This window comes from Lampris incognitus, chromosome 11 (genome assembly GCF_029633865.1).
Source record: "Lampris incognitus isolate fLamInc1 chromosome 11, fLamInc1.hap2, whole genome shotgun sequence".
Taxonomy (NCBI): Eukaryota; Metazoa; Chordata; class Actinopteri; order Lampriformes; family Lampridae; genus Lampris; species Lampris incognitus.
Window position 1 is genome coordinate 4070179 of NC_079221.1, and position 23122 is coordinate 4093300.

At 48.5% G+C, this 23122-nt stretch overlaps 1 protein-coding gene across 2 annotated transcripts in view; it reads right to left on the reverse strand.

Annotated features, from left to right (window-relative positions):
• Positions 1–4076: 4076 nt before the first annotated feature.
• Positions 4077–23122, reverse strand: part of csrnp3 (cysteine-serine-rich nuclear protein 3) — a 39013-nt gene continuing 19967 nt past the window's right edge. For both annotated transcript variants that reach the window (XM_056289765.1, XM_056289764.1), the window contains 4 exons: positions 16509–16677; positions 7231–7490; positions 6349–6645; positions 4077–5629 (listed from right to left, as the gene is read on the reverse strand). In XM_056289765.1, the coding sequence (XP_056145740.1) occupies positions 4487–5629; positions 6349–6645; positions 7231–7490; positions 16509–16671 (1863 nt within the window). In that variant the 5' untranslated portion in view covers positions 16672–16677 and the 3' untranslated portion in view covers positions 4077–4486. The remainder of the gene's footprint in view (positions 5630–6348; positions 6646–7230; positions 7491–16508; positions 16678–23122) is intronic.

Below are 23122 nucleotides of genomic sequence, written 5' to 3' on the forward strand. Positions count from 1 at the left end.
ACGAGCATCTGATGGGAAGGAAAGTCGGCAGGTTTTCAGCGCGGCTGAGCCGCTGCTCAACCCGACGGCCTGCGTCCCCCGTCCCCCCGGAGACACGCCGCCATATTCAATATGGCGACACGCCGCCATAGTCAGTCATGGCGACACGCCGCCATATTGAATATGGCCACACGCCGCCATATTCGTCATGGCGGCGTGTCGCCATATTCGGTCAGCTGACTTCAGCCTGTGTGCACGGGGCAGGGGAATCGTCTGAATGTCTTTAATAGGGGTTGGGGATTTATGGGTCCGTTTGGTACCGTCGGTGAAAAGCCTGTCGAGTGTCCTGTCTTAACTCCCACTGTAGGTGGCGCTAACACGAGCTGGTTGTGGACTTCTACAGACCGCATCACGTCTGTGACTGACAGACGTGTGACGCGTCTCTGCCTCAGGATCAGGCTCCGCCGCCTTTGCCTCGAGAGCGCCTCGGTCCCGTGACGCCGCTTTTGTGCCTATTTGTGCCGCTTGCTGGTGCTGAGCAGCTTTTGTCCCGTTTCCCCTGCGTGTTGTTCTGCAGGGGGGCTCGAACCAGTGGCCACTAAACACGGTAAACTGCAGAAGATGGAGGCGGGCTGACTTCCACATCCTGTTTTTGTTTGTTTGTTTGTTTGTTTCTGCAGGGCGGCACGGTGGTGCAGTGGTTAGCGCGGTTGCCTCACAGCAAGAAGGTCCTGGGTTCGAGCCCCGGGGTAGTCCAACCTTGGGGGTCGTCCCGGGTCGTCCTCTGTGTGGAGTTGGCATGTTCTCCCCGTGTCTGCGTGGGTTTCCTCCCACAGTCCAAAGACATGGAGGTCAGGTGACTCGGCCGTACTACATTGTCCCTAGGTGTGAATGTGTGTGTGTGTGTGTGGGCCCTGGGGGGGGGCGCCCTGTGATGGCCCGGCGGCCTGTCCAGGGTGTCTCCCCGCCTGCCGCCCAGTGACTGCTGGCGGAGCAGGACGAGCAGTTTGGATGATGAATGTTTCTGCATGAACCCACGAGCCCCATAGCAACGGGATGAGGACGCACGTGATTTCAATTCGATTTATTTCAAAATCATGTTAAAAAGGAAACAACATAAAGTGAAATTGGCTTTATGTACAGTTAGAAATCAAAACACTTGAAACATTTATACCATTTTGTGCAAAACTTATGCCGTTTCACAGAATATGAAATCGAATCGGAACGAAGAAATCAGGCACATGAAGCTGTACAACTCACAACCAGCATGGAACGTAGGACAGGTTTAAGACAGAAGCAATTGACTCGATACAGACTTTTAGTAAACCACAATAAATACACATTTCAATAGATCATTCTTAATAAATATCCAAAACAAAATCAAATGAGATTACTCGATGCAATGTCACTGCGTCTTTCCCTTCATATGCTTTGGCACACTGGTTCTGTAGCGCAGGTTCTGTATCGCAGGTTCTGTAGCATGGTTCTGTAGCACGGTTCTGTATCGCAGGTTCTGTAGCACGGTTCTGTATCGCAGGTTCTGTAGCACAGGTTCTGTAGCACGGTTCTGTATCGCAGGTTCTGTATCGCAGGCCATTTTGATGGCACCAATTGCCTGAAAGCAGTCCGTCCACTGTGTTTTGTCACTGCTGTGGTGTGAGAGGTCCCGGTTTACTGCGCGGGCTCAGAACCGGCACTCTCCCAGTCTGGACCACTCTGCTGATCGTGGCTGGGCGGGTTGTTTGCGAGCTGGGAAGAGGGGCACATATTCTCAAGTCATGCAGAAGCGAGGAGCTGGAGAGCGAGCTGCAGAACCCCAGCCATGTAGTACAGCAGTAGTGAATATATGTACTGGCTTATTGCAGCGTCTGCACGGCGGGTTCCAGCTCTGAGGCACTGAACACATCCTAAGCAGTGACTTCAGTTGCCTCTTTATGTGTCATTTCATAAAAGACTCGTTAAAAGGTTATTTACAAATTTTGGCAAATCATACAACGCCTTCTTTTTTTTCTATTTTTCTAATTACTCCAATGGCTTATGGGATTTGGTCATATCATATATGGTAATCTTTTGCAGATATGAATAATTTTATAATAAATTTTGATTGTCAGCCTTTAATAATTCTCCTCTATAAAACCACCGAACTTGTGGGAAAGACTATTGCCATCGAACCGCTGGAACGGCGCAGCCGAATGCACCACATGAGCACTCTGACAGCCAATTAACGTCCATTTGCCATTTGCTTCGCTGAAGACTCGTCTAAGAGCGACTCTTGTCAAAGAGCCAACGGTTAGATAACCTTCAGACTACCACACCACACTGCACTGGCACGGACCCACACCATCACTGGATATGCATAAATAAACCTCTCAATTAATACAAACTGAAGTTATCACAGCCAAGTGGAATGTGTGTATGTCTCTGTGTTTTCATCTTAACCCACACTATCTCATCATGTCTGCAGTACACACACACACACACACACATATATATATTCCACTCCTCATTAGCTGAGTACTTATAACACCATTGATGGTTTCAGGGAAAATAAATAAATATATATATATATATATATATATATATATATATATAGTTTTTTTTTTCTGGAAATCGTCAGTGGTGTTATAAGTGCTCAACTAATGAGGAGTGGAATATATATATATATATATATATATATATATTCCACTCATTAGCTGAGCACTTATAACACCATTGATGGTTTCAGGGAAAATAAATAAATCTATATATATATATATATCTATATAGTTTTTTTTTCTGGAAATCGTCAGTGGTGTTATAAGTGCTCAACTAATGAGTGGAATATATATATATATATATATATATATATATATTCATTCATTATCCAAGCCGCTTAGCCTAATTGGGGTCGCAGGGATGCTGGAGCCTATCCCCTGTCCCTACAGTCATTGGGCGGCAGGTGCAGACACACACTGGACAGGCTGCCAGTCCATCACAGGGCCAACACACACACACACACACACACACACACACACACACACACACACCTAGGGACAATTTAATATGGCCGATTCACCTGACCTACATATCTTTGGACTGTGTTTTTTAACCATATGGGCACGGTGGCGCAGTGGTTAGCACAGTTGCCTCACAGCAAGAAGGTCCTGGGTTCGAGCCCCAGGGTGGTCCAACCTTGGGGGTCGTCCCGGGTCGTCCTCTGTGTGGAGTTTGCATGTTCTCCCCATGTCTGGGTTTCCTCCCACAGTCCAAAGACATGTAGGTCAGGTGGATCAGCCATACTGAATTGCCTCTAGGTGTGTGTGTGTGTGTGTGTGTGTGTCAGCCCTGTGTGATGGCGTGGCGGCCTGTCCAGGGTGTCTCCCCGCCTGCCACCCAATGACTGCTGGGATAGACTCCAGCATCCCTGCGACCCTGACAGCAGCATAAGCGGTTTGGATTATATATATATATATATATATATATATATATATATATATATCCAGCTTGCTCATGATTGGTTGCTGTTAAATGTTCACGCCAGTTTACTGCTCATGGTAACAACACGGTGCTGTTGTCGCCACAGTGGATGATGGGATATGGTCACGTGTCTGATATGCTTTCTGGAGATATGTCAAAGTGCCGCTTATCCCTGTATACACACCATCAGCGTGTGCTTCGAAGAACAAATCCGCAGTGACATGTCTTAACAGCCCTGTGTCGAACCGATGGTCCAAACTGGAGTAAAACCCCACGAGGGGCCAGACTATTCCCTCGGTCGAGTGTGCGTCATTTTTAAAAACAACCGGATGTGGTCGCGCCGCCAAACAAAAGTGCAAAAAGGCTGTAAAGTATTTTGTCCTAAACCGTGTTATGCTACTGACGCCGTATTCCAAAATACAAACAAGCAGGGAGGGTGCTTCATGCTCTTCAGAACCATAGAAAAGCACGGGTCAGTGGCAGAGAGAGAAATGTACAGTATTTATATCGGCCCGTCTGCTCCTCCTTATAAAACAGGACAGCTTGTTAGAAATGCCACTGAGCCCCCCAAACAGCATGCGTATTGTTATCAAAACAATGACAATATAGAAGTATACGTTTAAGTCCCAAACAATAAATAAACTGTGACAATAAACCTTTTTTTTTCTTTTTTTCTTTTTTCTTTTGCACATTTGACACATACAGTAGACATAGAAAAGTTGCATCTACGGTACAATATCTGCTGAAAACTAGAACTTTACATCTGAACGTACGTGATACATTGCACAGTATTATACTTCTGATGTTCTGACCTACCTACCGACGCAGTGCAGAAGAATGCTGTGATGGAGAAACTTGGTGGATAACTGAATACAACCTGCGGCTGAGCGGCTACTGATGAAGATGTGCTGTGGTTTCTTTTCAGTCGCTTTCAAATTAAGGTCAGATAACGTAGAAGGCCATGAATGTGTTCCCTTGGAACGCCACGCGGTCGGCTTTGTTCTCAAGTGAAGACACAGAATGAGAGAACACTTAAAAAGGGCGAGGCCCACTACACCGCCGTGACCTCGGGACAATGGTCTGGTAATGGGAGGGTCTTTGCATTTTCTGCTAGTAAGGGTACTTCAGAATGCCCATTAACGTTAGCCGCTTCCTGTGGTTGCTCGGCTACTAGACAAGTGCCATTATTTCCAAAGGAGCCCTGTGAGTTATTGTTCATGTAGTTCTGGATTTCCATCTGGTTCTGGTTCTGCACCCCGTGCTGCTCCATGAAGGCTGGTTTGGGCAGGATTTTTTTCTGCTGCTCAGGTGTGCAGCACGGCAGCGGGGCGGGCGCGGTGCCGTTGGTCGGGGGGAAGTGGCGATTGGCGGCGTATCGCTCCTCGGCCTGGTTAGGGTAGTCCGTGTACTGCTCACCGGTCACGGTGAATGGTCCTTGAGGCATGCTGCCGTTGGTAGCGGTGGCTGTGTCTTGAAATACTAAGGCCTCTCCGTAGGGTTCACTGGGCTGGCTGGCCGGGCCGTTGGCCGGGGCAGCACCGGAGCTCTCCAGCTGATAGTACTCCGGTGAAGAGGAGTTGATTAAATAGGCGTTTCCGTTCATGTGGTTGTCATGGGCCACGGAGCCATCGTTGTAGCACAACACAGAAGACAAGGGTACCACCTCGGCGTGGGTCACGGACGGCGGCGCCAGCCCGTCCTCAAAGTTCTCCGACTTCGTTTCGTCGTCGTCCTCGTCCTCGTCGTCCTCAGATTCGCTGTTGGCTAGACTCTGAGTGCTGGAGTCAGACAGGCCGCTGTACACACTGCTGCTGTCCTCTTCGTCTTCCTCATTCTCCTCCTCTTCGTCCTCATCTTCTTCATCCTCATCCTCATCTTCATCGTCCAACGGCTCGTCCATCTCATCTGCCGTCTGCAGGTGCATGATGCTTTTCTGCGGCACCGCGTCGGAAAGAGGATACTCCAAGCTGTGCTGGGACTGGACGAGGGGGTTGCCGTTTCCCAGGCCGTTGTTTTCACCATGGTAACCGTTGGTGGGGGAGGCCTGCTGCTGCTCGCGACTCTTTTCCAGCTCCAGTTTCATGATGGTGTGCAGGAAATGTGTCCGAACCCGGATGGGGTTGAACTCCACTCGTCCTGCTGCGTTGCTACAGCCCTCCTTTGTACAGCCACATGGAAATGACATACGATCCACCTGCAGGAAACAGGACATTTTACTCCGGGACAGACACCACATGAACATGTGCTGGGTAGTGTGAATGTGTCAATTCCTTTTTTGGGGGGGATCCCCCCCCCTGTCTCAACCCAATTGTATCCTGCCAATTACCCCACTCTTCCAAGCTGTCCCGGTCTCTGCTCCACCCCCTCTGCCGATCCAGGAGGGCTGCAGACTACCACATGCCTCCTCCCATACATGTGGAGTCACCAGCTGCTTCTTTTCACCTGACAGTGAGGAGTTTCACCAGGGGGGCGTAGCGCATGGGAGGATCACGCTATTCCCCCAGTTCCCCCTCCCTCCCGAACAGGTGCCCCAACCAACCAGAGGAGGCGCTAGCGCAGCGACCAGGACACATACCCACATCCGGCTTCCCACCTGCAGACACGGCCATTTGTGTCTGTAGGGACGCCCGGCCAAGCCGGAGGTAACACGGGGATTCGAACTGGGGATCCCCATGTTGGTAGGCAACGGAATAGACCGCTACACTACCCGGACGCCCTTATATCAATTGAGTTCCCAAACAATGTACACCCTCTAGCATAACATTCCCTGTTCCCCCGCCCCCCGCTGGACAGGCTCGGTCCTACCGCTGTACAGCACGTGTGTGTGTCTGTTACATTAACAGCACCTCCCTTGTGTTTGCAAAGCAACAAGACACGCTGGCTCACTGCAGACTTGCACATCGCAGGCTTTACCTGGCACTTGATCCCCGCTTCGCTGCAGGCACAGGTCTCTGGGTCACAGAAGACTCGGCAGTCACAGCCACAGTCCTCCCTGGACATCCGGATGGCCCGCAGCTCATGTTTCTCCTCTACGTCAATCTTCTTCACCCCAGAGGAGCGCAGCAGAGCCCTCCGCTTCTTGGTGGTGAGGGGCTGCAGGAAGAAATACTCGTCGACCTCTGTGTTGTCCAGGTCGATGTCGTCATCGGAAATGTCCTCTGCTGTCAGCGTGTTGGCCTCCTCCGACTCCACGGTGCCATTCTTAGTCAGCTGAACACAGCAAGAGCTCGCATTTAGGCCAGTTTGAAGGGTAAGTGAGCAGACAGCTAAACTCAACGACAAACCGCTTCTTGCGACACAGAGCTCCAGTTAGCCAAAACTGACACACAATGTATGTAGAAATCTGACGGCAATTTCTGTTAAATAACACTACCGGGGATAAACACTGTATTCATTTAAGTTATCAAGTCGTTGAAAGATGGACCAAGAATTTTTTTTGGGGGGGGGGGGGGGCTTTTCTCCCCAATTGTATCCGGCCAATTACCCCACCCATGCGAGCCTTCCCGGTCACTGCCCCACCCCCTCTGCTGATCCAAGGAGGGCTGCAGACACCCCGACTGACCAGAGGAGGCGCCAGTACAGTGACCAAGACACATACCTACATCTGGCTTCCCACTCGCAGACACGGCCAATTGTGTCTGTAGGGACGCCCGACCAAGCCGGAGGGAACGAGGGGATTCAAACCTGGATCCCCGTGTTGGTAGGCAACGGAATAGACCGCTACACTACCTGGACGCCCCCGATGGACCAAGATGTTGAGGGAGACGGTGAGATGCAGACAAGCGAAGCAGTTACCTTGAGTTTGATAGAATTGAGTTTCTCCTCCTTCAGGTGGTCTCTGAGCATGTCCCTGTGGATCCTCTCCTGCTCCAGGGCAAACTCCCCCAGGGAGTACTGTCTGACCCAGCTGTGCCTGTTGGACATGCCCAGTGTGCTGCCACCCTGGCTGGGCACGCTGGTGAAGCCCTGCCGCCGGCCGAAGTAGTACACCGTCACATTCTCAAAATGCACCCGCCTGGTGCGCAGGCGCTTCTCCCTCTTCAGAATCGAGTCAGCTGCAAAGGAAAATGGCCAAGGGAGCTGTTAAAATGGCAGTTGAGGGAAAAACGGTATTGGGCCGCACCAAGCACAATGAAATAAAAGAGGCATGACCCTCGCTGCATATCAATCCCACTTAGTTCGAAATAAACTCTGCATTGCAGATCACGACAGACGTATTTATCGAATTTATGTTTCATAATTTCATGAAGCGCACGCTACATAAACTCTTTCTTCCATGTGAGTGCAACGTGATCTTCTATATCGATGCAAAGCTTATTAACATATCAAATTAGCATTCTGCATAAATACTAATTAACATTTTCTAGCTGTTATTGTCCTTTAGCGCCTGGAACACAGCTGGCTCTTTCTCGGCGGCTTTAAAGGCCCCGCCGCCGAACACCTCCCAGCTTTGTGAGGCAGGATTTCATCACATCTCTCTGTGCTTCCACTTGGCATGCGAGTCCCCGGTGTGTCTTTTTAAGGACAGCTCTGCGAGAGGGAGGGGAGGGGTGGAGGGAGGGAGGGGAGGGGAAGGGAGGGCAACGGTGGAGCATAAATAATCCCCTGCCTGGCCCAGGGATGTAGAGTGCTGGTTCACAGACGCAGTGTTCCCAGCGTTCAGCCCCTATCAGACAGACAGGACAAATAGAAACCATCTGGCTCCAACAGCTCCCCGCCCCACGCAACAGGGACAACACATCCATTACAGGCACGGACTCGTCAGTCTGAGGACACTACACAGGAAGGAGCTCGCGTTGTTACCCGTGCAGAGAATACCCGGACGATTATGTCGGGCATCAAAATAGTAACACGAGGAGGTGTTTGATCGTACTTAATTAGCCTCCTTTAAGGGAAGTTTGTGACTTCAGTGGCTCGTATCTGGTGCGGAAGCCTTTAACCACAGGGTCTCATACGTGTTTCTGGTGTTCACATCAATTTAAGGACCATTTGTCTCGTAATACACTTGCAGATCGCGCTACACCCCTCCGGTTGGGGCTTTGTGATGCGGGGTAACTGCTGGCTGTGTCTGTGGTGGGCGAGCCGCAAGGTATTCGCTCACCCCGGCCCCACGAGGCCATTAAAATGGCTCGGATGCCAGTTCAGTAGTTATTCTTTTATTTACGTGCTCGCTTCTTTGTTTTATGTTTTAATATATATGTAACCGGTTATTTTCTCGCCCGGTGTGGGATTCGATACGGGGTGGTACTGCACCACAAGGCCACATCACTAACCGCTCGGCTAAAGGGTCAGACCCATTAGCTAGGGGCTAAAGGGTCAGACCCGTTAGCTAGCTAGGGGCTAACGTGTCTTATTAGTAGTTTACATATATATCAGAGTCTTTCAACTGTCACTGTTCAGATCCATTTGTTTTCCTTGGGAAATAAAACAAGTCCTGAGAGTTGGACCAAACTGGCTGGTTCCATGCACAGGTAAGTGGAGCTGAGTGGAGCTCCGGTTACAGCTCGGTTAGGCCGTGTAACCGGACTACTGTCGTTGTTCCGGTACACAAGAACCGGGGAGAATCAATTTGTTGACGGAAGTATATCCCAACCCCGGTACGGTAAGTAGCGATATGCCCCCTTTCAGCTGGTTGCTATCGGGTGAAAGACCGCCGCGGGAGCTATGGGTCACACGCAGAACGCCTAGGCCAGTTCAGGGCAGATTGAAGCCTGTACATGCCAGAGTAAATCCAGCCCAACCGCATCATCTGGGTGCGTTAGTCCCACTTCCAGACACGCGGTTCAGTGCCATCTCAGCCGGACCAACACAATAAATCCACGTTTTCTAACATCATGTAAACGTAGTCACCGATAAGCAAATGCTGACCATTACCCCAGCACCATCACCACCACCACCACCACCACCCTCCAAGAAACAGGAGAGCAGTTTTCTCTCCCCCTTGCTCCCCGACATGACAGTGCGATGCCACCCGAGGCCTGGTTGTTTAACATCTCGCCGCTCGTGCAGTCTTCAATGTGTGCCGCTCCCTTGTCCCTTTTAGCTGACCACCGGCCCCCGGCTACCTGCGGCCCCCGGCTACCGGTGGCCCCCGGCTACCTGTGGCCCCCGGCTACCTCCGGCCCCCGGCTACCTGTGGCCCCCGGCTACCTGCGGCCCCCGGCTACCGGTGGCCCCCGGCTACCTGCGGCCCCCGGCTACCTGCGGCCCCCGGCTACCGGTGGCCCCCGGCTACCTGCGGCCCCCGGTGGCCCCTGGCTACCTGCGGCCCCCGGCTACCTGCGGCCCCCGGCTACCTGCGGCCCCCGGCTACCTGCGGCCCCCGGCTACCGGTGGCCCCCGGCTACCTGCGGCCCCCGGCTACCTCCGGCCCCCGGCTACCTCCGGCCCCCGGCTACCGGTGGCCCCTGGCTACCTGCGGCCCCCGGCTACCTGCGGCCCCCGGCTACCGGTGGCCCCTGGCTACCTCCGGCCCCCGGCTACCTCCGGCCCCCGGCTACCGGTGGCCCCCGGCTACCTGTGGCCCCTGGCTACCTCCGGCCCCCGGCTACCTGTGGCCCCTGGCTACCTCCGGCCCCCGGCTACCTGTGGCCCCCGGCTACTGCAACTGACACAGAGGCCAAGCTAAACCCGTGGGGACGCAGCACCCTGCTTATGTCTCGAAGGCCCCTCTCTGCAGGGAGGGGCCCCGTCGCCCCGCTGCTTGTCACTCACAGAAATGAGAAATGCTGCAACCGCTCAACCGCAGCCCGTCCATTACCTGTAAACTGAAACTCGTGATCTGCAATAATTCATTTCATTTTCGGTGTCAATTAAGATTTGGCAGTTAACTGAGAAACAAAAATATGCGCTCACGGTCACACACACGCACACACCAAACACACACTTTTGCAAAACGAGTAAATTTTTCTCATGAACACACCGTCAGTTTGTTTTTTTGTTTATTTCTTGGAGACTTGAGTCGAGATGCTCACATGTCTCCTCAGGGATTAATAAAGCAGCAGTCTATAATTAATCTTAATTGTATTCTGCCTGCTGTCTCCGGGGTGAACATTCCCATGTACAGTGTGCTATTCCTTAGATGCTCCCGTGTCCTTCTAGACCTGCAGAGGAAACGTCTTCCTTGCGGCAAATTCACCTCCAGCAGACACATTACTTCATAAGAATGTGTATTTGTACAAGCCGGGAACTGCACCCAAATCTGCCTGGTTGCAAAACTACTTTCATGGTCCTCCACCAAAAAACTACTTCCACCGTCCTCCACCAAAAAACTACTTCCACCGTCCTCCACCAAAAAACTACTTTCACCGTCCTCCACCAAAAAACTACTTTCACCGTCCTCCACCAAAAAACTACTTCCACCGTCCTCCACCAAAAAACTGCTTCCACCGTCCTCCACCAAAAAACTACTTTCACCGTCCTCCACCAAAAAACTACTTTCATGGTCCTTAACCAAAAAACTGCTTCCACTGTACTCCACCAAAAAACTACTTCCACTGTCCTCCACCAAAAAACTACTTTCATGGTCCTTAACCAAAAAACTGCTTCCACTGTACTCCACCAAAAAACTACTTCCACTGTCCTCCACCAAAAAACTACTTTCACCGTCCTCCACCAAAAAACTACTTCCACCGTCCTCCACCAAAAAACTACTTTCACCGTCCTCCACCAAAAAACTACTTTCATGGTCCTTAACCAAAAAACTGCTTCCACTGTACTCCACCAAAAAACTGCTTCCACGGTCCTCCTCCACCAAAAAACTGCTTCCACCGTCCTCCACCAAAAAACTGCTTCCACCGTCCTCCACCAAAAAACTACTTCCACTGTCCTCCACCAAAAAACTACTTTCACCGTCCTCCACCAAAAAACTACTTTCACCGTCCTCCACCAAAAAACTACTTTCACTGTCCTCCACCAAAAAACTACTTTCACCGTCCTCCACCAAAAAACTACTTCCACTGTCCTCCACCAAAAAACTACTTTCACCGTCCTCCACCAAAAAACTACTTCCACCGTCCTCCACCAAAAAACTACTTTCACCGTCCTCCACCAAAAAACTACTTCCACCGTCCTCCACCAAAAAACTACTTTCACCGTCCTCCACCAAAAAACTACTTCCACCGTCCTCCACCAAAAAACTTACTTTCACCGTCCTCCACCAAAAAACTACTTCCACCGTCCTCCACCAAAAAACTACTTCCACCGTCCTCCACCAAAAAACTACTTTCACCGTCCTCCACCAAAAAACTACTTTCACCGTCCTCCACCAAAAAACTTACTTTCACCGTCCTCCACCAAAAAACTACTTCCACCGTCCTCCACCAAAAAACTACTTCCACCGTCCTCCACCAAAAAACTACTTTCACAGTCCTCCACCAAAAAACTACTTTCACAGTCCTCCACCAAAAAACTACTTCCACCGTCCTCCACCAAAAAACTACGTTCACTGTCCTCCACCAAAAAACTACTTCCACTGTCCTCCACCAAAAAACTACTTTCACTGTCCTCCACCAAAAAACTACTTTCACTGTCCTCCACCAAAAAACTACGTTCACTGTCCTCCACCAAAAAACTACTTTCACCGTCCTCCACCAAAAAACTACGTTCACTGTCCTCCACCAAAAAACTACTTCCACTGTCCTCCACCAAAAAACTACTTTCACCGTCCTCCACCAAAAAACTACTTTCACTGTCCTCCACCAAAAAACTACTTCCACTGTCCTCCACCAAAAAACTACTTTCACTGTCCTCCACCAAAAAACTACTTTCACTGTCCTCCACCAAAAAACTACGTTCACTGTCCTCCACCAAAAAACTACTTCCACCGTCCTCCACCAAAAAACTACGTTCACTGTCCTCCACCAAAAAACTACTTCCACTGTCCTCCACCAAAAAACTACTTTCACCGTCCTCCACCAAAAAACTACTTTCACTGTCCTCCACCAAAAAACTACGTTCACTGTCCTCCACCCAAAAACTACTTTCACCGTCCTCCACCAAAAAACTACGTTCACTGTCCTCCACCAAAAAACTACTTTCACCGTCCTCCACCAAAAAACTGCTTCCACCGTCCTCCACCAAAAAACTACTTTCACCGTCCTCCACCAAAAAACTACTTCCACCGTCCTCCACCAAAAAACTACCCCACAGGTCGTTTATAGAAGCAGCTCATTACGACTTATAGTTAAGCGCCCTCTAGCGGTCGTGCTGCCAATAGTAGTTACTATACTAGACGGCACAACAACACAAAAACGCACTGACTACATATTCTATTCTTCTCTAATGGTTTTTATCACTATTTACTGACTACTTACCTTTACTGGCCTGTCTATGAGGCGTTGTAAAAAGGATGTCAACAAGTAGATAAAAACCCACAACGCACAACGGCGAAAAGTATCTGTGGCATATCTCCTGCTGCCAGTAGGGGCGCTAATTTAGGTCACGCTTCTGTGGGTCGTACGAGAGGGTATGCGACCTATGTGGTTGTATAGGTCGGAGGACTAGTAGACTTTCGAGCCATTTGTACGTGATGGAGTTGAGGTGGAGGGTGGTGTCGGTGAGTTTGACACGTGTGACCCAACACGGTGTTAGCCGAGCGTCACACAGCTCACACATGATTTGGTCTAAACTTCACCACCTCTTATCTGAACCCCTCCCCCTCCCCGCCTTTCTATATCATCATATTATTCATCTGGTGTCATTATTTTGTTTCATTTATATGTTACATACGTTGTTTTAGCGTTAATGTGCAACTCTCTTTTTGGTTTCTTAATTGCAGGGGGGCGCAGGGGGGCACAGGGGAGCGAGTGTTCTTGGTTGCATGGTAGATGCTGGTGTTGGTGTTGCAGAGCAGCTACACACTGCGTCAGCTCATTCGTCTGGCAGGTTCAGTCTGCTGACGCTGTTCCTAATGACAGCGGCTGCCTGTGCATTCTTCCCCTTTATTACTGAACCCGGGGTCTCACCATTACAATCTGCCCTGCTCTCCTCTCCACCGAGCAGCTCTGCTATCACACTGCCCCTGTCACACATACACACACACACACACACACACACACATATATATATACACATATACATATATACACACACACACACACACATATATACACACATATACATATATACACACACACACACATATATACACACACATATATACACATTCATATATATATATATATATACACACATACATATATACTTATACATACATATATACACATTCATATATATATATATACACACACACGCATATATACACACACACATACATACAAGTATACACATACATACACATATATGTACGTGTATGTGTATATATATACACATATATACATATAGATATGTGCGTATATATACACATATACTCATACATATGTGTATATATGTATGTATATATACATACACGTACACATATGCATATGTGTATCTATCTATCTATTTATCTACCTATATATACATACCTTTATTAATAGAAACTCAACGGTAGGGAAAGTGCTCAACAAATAAGGAGCAAAATAATCCAGATAAAAATAATCACTGGATATATATATAATATATATATATATATACATACACATATGTATACACACGCATATACATTACATGTATACATGTATGTACACATACACATATACATACATATATACATGTGTGTGGGTATACACAAATAATATTTGTATGTATGTATGTATGTATGTATGTATGTATGTATGTATGTAGGTGTGTAGGTGTGTAGGTGTGTATATATATACATACATACATACATACATACATACATATACACACACACACACATATATATATATATACATATATACAGATGCAGAAAAAACCTTGTACTACATAGCAGTACAAGCTTGTTTCGTGCGTCACACACTCATCAGCTGCTAATGTGGTTCAACAAAGAAGACACACAGTTTACGTTGCCCCGCACCACGCCCCTTATTTCAGTGGACAGCAACCAATCAGAGCAGAAAACATTTGAACTATTACAACCAATGGGGTAGGTAGTTACGATGCACAGCGACCAATGGTGGGGTAGAAAACATTACAACCAACGGGGTAAGGGGTCGGGGCTTGTTTTGAAAAAGCATTTAAATGACCAGGGCCCTGTTGAAACAGCCTACGTTTAGAATATAACAAGGTGACGTCAAATAGGGTAATGTATGTAACTCATATAGTGGGGTGGTGTTGGGGCACAGTTGGGAGGGCAGGCAGTTAAAATATAAAAGTACAACATCTAATAAATGTCACGTGTATCATCTAATAAAGACATTTTACTGGTAGTTACAAAGGAGATTTTCTTCGGTGTCTACAGCTGGTGGTCAATTCGGTTCTACTATTCAAGGTGGACATATCAGGTCTGCAAATAATAACATACTTTTCTGCCAAGCACAGGTCACATCATCTTCGTTAGCGGCTGATGAGTGTGCGACACACGAGGCAGGCCTGTACTGCTGTGTATTAAATGTTTTTTTCCTACATCTGTGTTGATATTCCGCTCCTCATTAGTTGAGCTCTTACAACACCATTGACGGTTTTGGGAAAAAACGCTATATACATACATACATATATATATATACACATACATATATACACACACATACATATATATATATAGCATTTTTCCCGAAACCGTCAATATATAAATACACACACACACACATACATATATGTGTATATATACACATATACATACACAACATACACACACACATATAGCGTCTTTTCCGAAACAGTCAATGGTGTTGTAAGTGCTCAGCTAATGAGGAGCGGAATATCAACACGGATACAGGAAAAAATTAAAACTTTTTTCTGTATCCGTGTTGATATATATATATATACATGTACACACACACATATATATACACACACATATATAAATACACACACATATGTGTATATATATACATACACACAGACATATAGTTTGTTTCCCTGCTCCTCAACATCCATGCAGCTTTCTGCGTCAGGGGCTACAGGACTGTGTCGGGGTGTCGGCTCTGTGCATTATTCCCACCCAGCCCAGTTAATGAACAATTAAGATTTCAGCAGGGTTTTCTTTGTGGTACTTAAAGGTTCTTAACAGGAAACAATAATGATTTTCAACATTATCCGTCAGTACGTTGGAGACAGAACACTTCATTAGCAGCTAGAATACCGAGCAGTCTTCTGTGCGATGCTGATGTCACTGCTGATGTCACCGGTGGGCGATCTGTGGATGTGAAGACTGTTTTGTTTTTGTTTTTTTGGAATCCTCCCCCCTTTTCTCCCCAACTGTATCTGGCCAATTACCCCACTCTTCTGATAAATTAGATTAGATTCCTCCCCTATACAACCCCTCTGCCAATCCCGGAAGGGCTGCAGACTACCACGTGCCTCCTCCCATACATGTGGAGTCACCAGCACTTCTTTTCACCTGACAGCGAGGAGTTTCACCAGGGGGACGTTGCATGTGGGAGGATCACGCTATTCCTCCAGTCCCCCCCCCCCTGACCAACCAGAGGAGGCGCTAGTGCAGCAACAAGGACACATACCCACATCCAGCTTCCCACCCGCAGACACGGCCAGTTGTGTCTGTAGGGACACCTGACCAAGCCGGAGGTAACATGGGGATTCGAACTGGCGATCCCTAGTGTTGGTAGGCAACGGAATAGACCGCTACGCCACCCGGCCGCCCTGTGAAGACTGTTTTTTTACCGACACCTTGTGTTGTTTAAAAATGCAGATAACCTCACAACATTGGACGGCTGCATGAAGTAGCGTTGTTATTTACGTCTATCACAGGAACACAACGCAGCAACGCAGCGAGCCTCACATCCACACACTGTTTGCCAGTGACGTCACTGGCGGACACCTCCGCACAATTCTGCTGGCGTTTTCAGAGACGCACAGAAGACTGCTCGATGCCGTGGCTGCTAACGGAGTGCTACCCCCTACAACGTAATTAAAGAGATAACACTGAAATTGAAAATCGTGACTGTTCCCCTTCGAGGTTTCTCGCCGTCGGGTGTTGACGGCGACCATAACGATAACAAGTCGCGTGTCTTGGGGGGGGGGGCACTCACGGGTAAAGGGGCCCGAGGCCGAGGGGTTGACGCTGTCGCTGCTGTCCCCACTTTCGCTGCAGGAGACCTCGTCATCAGACTCCCGCAAGGAAGAGCACGGGGAGGAGGAGGCCTCCACCTCCTCAAACTTCCTCTTCAGTATTCCGCTCATGGCCCTTCGCATCTGCACCTGCAACAGACAACACAGCGTAGGGGCCACGCATTATATAACACCCCACTACTCACGACCTCCACCAATCTCCAACACAGTCAATTAGCTAAGAGACCCAGACACTCCCTCCCCTCACAACACACACAGGCATACACACACAAACACACACAAACACAAACTCCCCAGCCACAACCCCGGCTCCCAGGCATCCCCTGGGCGATTGATCACCTTGGCAAAAAGGAGCTGAGATGGAAGGAGAAAACTGCTAATTGCATGCTACAGGAAGTTCGCTGCTGTCTGTGATGGAGCAGCCAAAGAAAATACGAGACTTGAGCAACTTGTCATGCACGGCTGGCTACTTGTCACCATGGCATTCATGGAAAAGTAAAAAAAAAAAAAAAAAAAATGCTGTTTCAGAAAATGCTTAACAGTTTGTTAGTTTACTAAAAGGGAAAGGCTGAAATGAAATGAGAGGAGAGGATAAAATATTTTAGGCAGGTGGATATCCGCCTGCAGCATATTTGACAACTCTTCATTGCTGTTTCACCTGAAAACCGAATGCATAAAAAAACTGATTGAAAATATCCATCAGCTGCAAAATGAATTAACTGGCATCTTACAGGACATTAAAAACACCCCATCTGCAGACTGTTGTAGGGAATGCAATGAATTACAATCTGTATAGGTGTGTGTGTGTGTGGGGGGGGGGGACATGGACATGTTTGCAGATATGCAGATGGGCAGCACTTTACCGTACACTGCTCATCATATCTGTATACAGTAAAATAGTGTAACAGCCACCTGCACTACAAAAACAAACAAACAAAAATGTAAATATTTCACGTCATCGAGCCCTGGAGCAGCAACACTGCAGCAGCAACACTGGAGCAGCAACCCTGCAGCAGCAACCCTGCAGCAGCAACACTGGAGCAGCAACCCTGCAGCAGCAACACTGCAGCAGCAACACTGGAGCAGCAACCCTGCAGCAGCAACCCTGCAGCAGCAACACTGGAGCAGCAACCCTGCAGCAGCAACACTGGAGCAGCAACCCTGCAGCAGCAACACTGGAGCAGCAACCCTGGAGCAGCAACCCTGCAGCAGCAACACTGGAGCAACAACCCTGCAGCAGCAACCCTGCAGCAGCAACCCTGCAGCAGCAACACTGGAGCAGCAACCCTGCAGCAGCAACACTGGAGCAGCAACCCTGCAGCGGCAACACTGGAGCAGCAACCCTGCAGCAGCAACACTGGAGCAGCAACCCTGCAGCAGCAACACTGGAGCAGCAACCCTGCAGCAGCAACACTGGAGCAGCAACACTGCAGCAGCAACACTGGAGCAGCAACACTGCAGCAGCAACACTGGAGCAGCAACCCTGCAGCGGCAACACTGGAAAAAGCAGCTGTGGACAAAAACAACGAGTGACATCCTGTAGGTCTGCAGAGTGATACTGGTAAGGTGAGAGGGTCAGAATTCCCCCGCAGAATAAAAGTATTCCAGTACTCATAGTACTCCGATAGTACTCTGATAGTACTTCGACAGTACTCTGACAGTACTGAATACAGTCTGCCACCCAGTACTCTGGGTACAACAGTAATTCACTACTCAACATTACTAGGTTACCCCTGCAGCAACTATGAGAGCAGATTACTGTGAGAAAAAAAATCTATAACATGAGGGGGCTATAATTTAGCTTTGCTATTACACTGCCTTATAATGTTTTACGGATGCAGTCAATAACCCAGCCGAGTACCGTAAAACTACAGGACACAGAGGACCAGGGGACGACCATCAATTTGTGCCTGCTTTAGATGCTTGCACCAATAATATCGTCACTAAGTGCCCCAGTCTCATTTTGCAGTATAGGTGGAAATAAATTGTTTGTGTGGTTATATAACTTCACACGGGGGCTGTTGCATCTAAAGCAACAGAGTCAGTGTCACTTGGTTGGGTGCGTTTCATTAAGATGGGAGCTGCCACGCTGCCGGGTGGGTGTGCAGGGCCGCCTGGTGAGGTGGCTGCTGTGTGTATGCATGTATGTGGATGTAGTAGCTGCCTTTTGTTGTAATTTTATGTGTATAACAACGAGATGGTACAGGGTGCCTTAGTCATTAGGGGTGTAAGAAAATATCGATACACTCGAGTATCATGATATTATCTTTCATGACACTATATCGAACCACTGTAACAATTTTTAATTGTTTACATGCAAAGGTTCGTGATAAACATGTTGTGTTGTGTATAACCCCACCCCCACAGCCGCTAGATGGCAGTGTTGTAATCCATCTTCAGCCATTTGACTCTTCCACTCCAACCCAACAACGTGAACTGAGGCAGGAAGTAGCATAAGCACGAAGAGCACGTGCCTATTAAATCGCCTCTCACAGTATCGCAGTATATATTGAAGGGTAACCCTGGTACCCTGAATCGTGATACGTATCGTATCGCCACATCCTCACAGCCCTACCAGTCACCTGCGACTCGCCTTGCTCTCGCCGCCTTCCTTGGAAGAGGACCACAATGGGAACAAGTTATCTGCTAACTTGACCGTGTTATCCTCGACATTTTCCAATGAATATGTATTTGTCGCAGCAAGACAGTTTAATGTGTATTTTTTTTTATATGTCAAATACATCAAATCAAATCAAAAAGAAAATTGAGGGCAGCCATTAAATCCTCCTGACTGATGATGCAATTAAGCAAACAACAAGAACAAACTCATCAGCCAGATAGACTAATGCCAGCTAGACTAATGCTAATCGCCGTCATACTGCAACTGGCTGCAACAAAGCCCCGGTTGTAACTATCAAATAACAGATTACTTCAAACCCCGTCGTTGCACATTTCAAAATCCAGCAATCAGTTCTGCAGTCTTTACTGGCTTGTAAAATACCCGCGATGTTTGCTGATGTTAATCCCCACCAATTACAGGCATCAGTTCATCGACAGTCTAAATCGTTTCCGCAAATGCATTTAGCCTACGTCTGTGCCATCCACAACCTGGACCCCCCCCCCCGTCTCATGACAGCAGCGGTTGGAGAGTCATGTCACATTTCAAAATAAACCCATTACCACAACACAGCCGCAGTAGCAGAGCAAGGAGCACTGTGACTGGCAGCTATCCCCCGCACCCCCATCACCCCCCCACGACTCCCCCTTTCTCTTGGAAGCTGGAATCAGGAAAGGCGGCATCCAGCTTTGCCCGGTCTGAGGCGGTCTATCTGCCAGAGCAGCTTGTGGGGGAGTTTCATTCAGAGAAAGCCGTGGTGTTTCATCTGGAGTGCGCCGCCTCTGCTATCAACTCATTACAGATGCAAATGCTGCCTGAGAGACACGCGGCCTGAGAGAACGAGGTGGCACCCTGAGAGGGCCGGCGCTGCCAGCCAGAGGGTCATTGTTCCCAGGAGGCCGTGCTTGTTCAGTGCTGTGACATGGCACCACGAGCACTTTGGAGAGCCTCCAAAATCAACAGCTACCTACAACTGAGGAATGTGAAGCATCTTCAATCTGTGAATGGGGAGGGGAGAGGTCCCAGTCGGCGCTGCTCCGCTGACAAGTTTCCCTCCGAAGTGAATGTCAACGTCTTAAACCCCGGGCTACAGCTAACTGAGCACCTTATTTCTGAAAAACCGAGTAACTAGCCATTCTGCAAACAAAAACAAAAAACACCCGACAGTGTGTCTTGGGGTGATGGGTGGAGACGGACTCGGTGCAAAGCCGCGGTGACAACGTGACGACCTTAAGACTGCAGCATTTCCCCCAAATCACCATGCTGAAGCACAGGTACCAGTATGCTGTGAAGAGGTCATGGTGTAACGATTTCTTTTTTTCTTGGGTGAGTTCCCCCCTTTTTCTCCCCAGTTGTACCCGGCCAATTACCCCACTCTTCTGAGCCGTCCCGGTCTCTGCTCCACCCCCTCTGCTGATCCGGGGAGGGCTGCAGACTACCACATGCCTCCTCCCATACATGTGGAGTCACCAGCAGCCTCTTTTCACCTGACAGTGAGGAGTTTCACCAGGGGGACGCGGTGTGTGGGAGGATCACAATATTCCCCCCAGGCCCCCCCCCCCAACAGGTGCCCCGACCGACCAGAGGAGGCGCTAGTGCAGCGACCAGGACACATACCCACATCCGGCTTCCCACCCGCAGACACAGCCAATTGTGTCTGTAGGGATGCCCGATCAAGCCAGAGGTAACACGGGGATTTGAACCGGCGATCCCTGTGTTGGTAGGCAACAGAACAGACCGCTACACTCCCCAGATGCCTGGTGTAAGGATTTGTACATGCGTGAATGTTTGAACTGAATGGCTTGAATGTTTGCTCAAGGAAGCATGCTCATGTTTTCAGCTTCTGCAACACACGGGGCGGCAAAATAAAAACAAATGCATTTTGCTGAGCAGTTTCTTTCCATTATTGCAGTTTTCACATTTCACCGTAAATAAGAAGGATTGAGCCTTAAAAAAAAAATCACAATATTGAATCGCAATGTTAATAATATCACACTACTGGAATAATTGCAATGTACCGTGTCAGCAGCAAAATACCACTGTAATATCACATCAGGAGGCGCCTGCTGACTCACCGCCCTAATGTGTGTACTGTAGATTCTGAGTGATTTACATGAGGCAAAAGATACAATGCTCCAATGGATATGTTTACATATACATACATAGTATATATAAAATCCAGTGAGTCAGTAAATTCTGTATGAGACAGTACAAACCTGTTTTACTGGATTATTTTGCTCCTTATTTGTTGAGCACTTTTCCTATCAGTGAGTGTTTCTTTTAACAATATATATACACACACATACACACACACACACACACACACATAAATACACACATCATATGTGTACCATAGACCGGTACCATATATTCCTGAAATATACAAAAGACGTCTGTTCCCCAACAGTAAATCGGATACGGTAAAGACAAAAAGGACAGATATTTTTCAGGACTCGTCTTGTTTACTGGCCAACATGGGTGGAAACCTGTGCAATTTAGTCTACTTCCTTGCGAGGATCCTAATTAGATGCCATTGTTGGAAACCCATTCGTATGCTCAGACCTCAGCAGATGCTGCACTAGGCTTTGATATAGCAAAGTGGTTACCATGGAGATTCTAATGTACTCTCACACAACTAGTGATTTCCCATCTGACAGTGTATCCTCCATCACACATTGTGCACAAAGACCTTACATACTGAAGTTAAGAAGGGTTGAACTGAATAAGCAGAGAGGTTACACATATGTTCACACATTTACCATAGTGATGAATTAAAAAACATGCTTTTGGGTTTGAAATAAAATAATAAATCAGTTCAGTGCCTTAATTGCCAATTATCCGAATTATGTAATTTTGTTAATACATGTATGACACAACTAAAAACTTAATATCTCCTTGTCATTCAGTGGGCATGACATCATGTGCAGGAGAACTGTGGGAAATGGATTCTCTCTGTCCTCGGGGCTTATCAGAAACCGGAGATCAGAGGCTGTTACTCCTCTCCACCAACACAGCTCTTTCTTTGTCTTCTCCAATGTTGCCTTGCCCCTGATCATGGCTGGGCAGCACACACCACAGTGCAAGAGAGAAAAATCCCAGGGAAAATAATGCAGCAAAAAGCCTGCTTGGAAAGCCCCTCCCTGCGCTGGCTTCACCGAGCACACACATGCACTGTGGAAACCAACTCCAGTCCTTAATCAACAGTGTTCCCGAGCACGCCGCCACACTCGCATTCTGCATTGCCCCCCTGTTCATTCACATGGTTCCCACAATCACCATAAGCTGACATGACAACACAAGCCTCATGCTGCAGAGCCGCTCTGGACAACCACAATGCAAAACACTCTTCCCAAGTGATGCCAACAAGCCTGTGGCATCTGGGGCAAATCATGACACATCAGTCCTGCGATGAATACATGACACTGCTCTGGGTGCCGGCCCTAACAGGAGCAACTGACCTGTGTCCACTGGCAGATTGCGACTCCCTTCCACCTCTTCTCAGTCGCACAGGCAAACAATAATAGATGTGGTTACTCAAAAAGGGTGAAACCAGATGAATGAAGAGGTTCCCATTTTGCTTCAGTCCACTGACTTGCGGCGACCCCTGTGCTGAAGGGGCAGGAGTGTGGGAGCGACTTGTAATTTTCCAGCTCTGACTCCACTGCCGGTACCATATGCTTTATTGTTGCACGATGATAGTCACTCTCACTTTAGCTCTCCCCACCTCTCGCTCTCTCTCTCTCTCTCTCTCTCTCTCTCTCTCTGGCCACACAAAGGCTCATTAGCTGCAGCCAGCTGAAAGGCAGGAGTCTGACTGGAGTGGAGCAGAGCAGAAGCTGCCTGCGAGATCACATGGGTGGGATGTCTGAGAGAGAGAGAGAGAGAGAGAGAGAGAGAGAGAGAGAGAGAGAGAGAGAGAGAGAGGGACAGACAGAGAGAGAGACAGAGAAAGAGAGA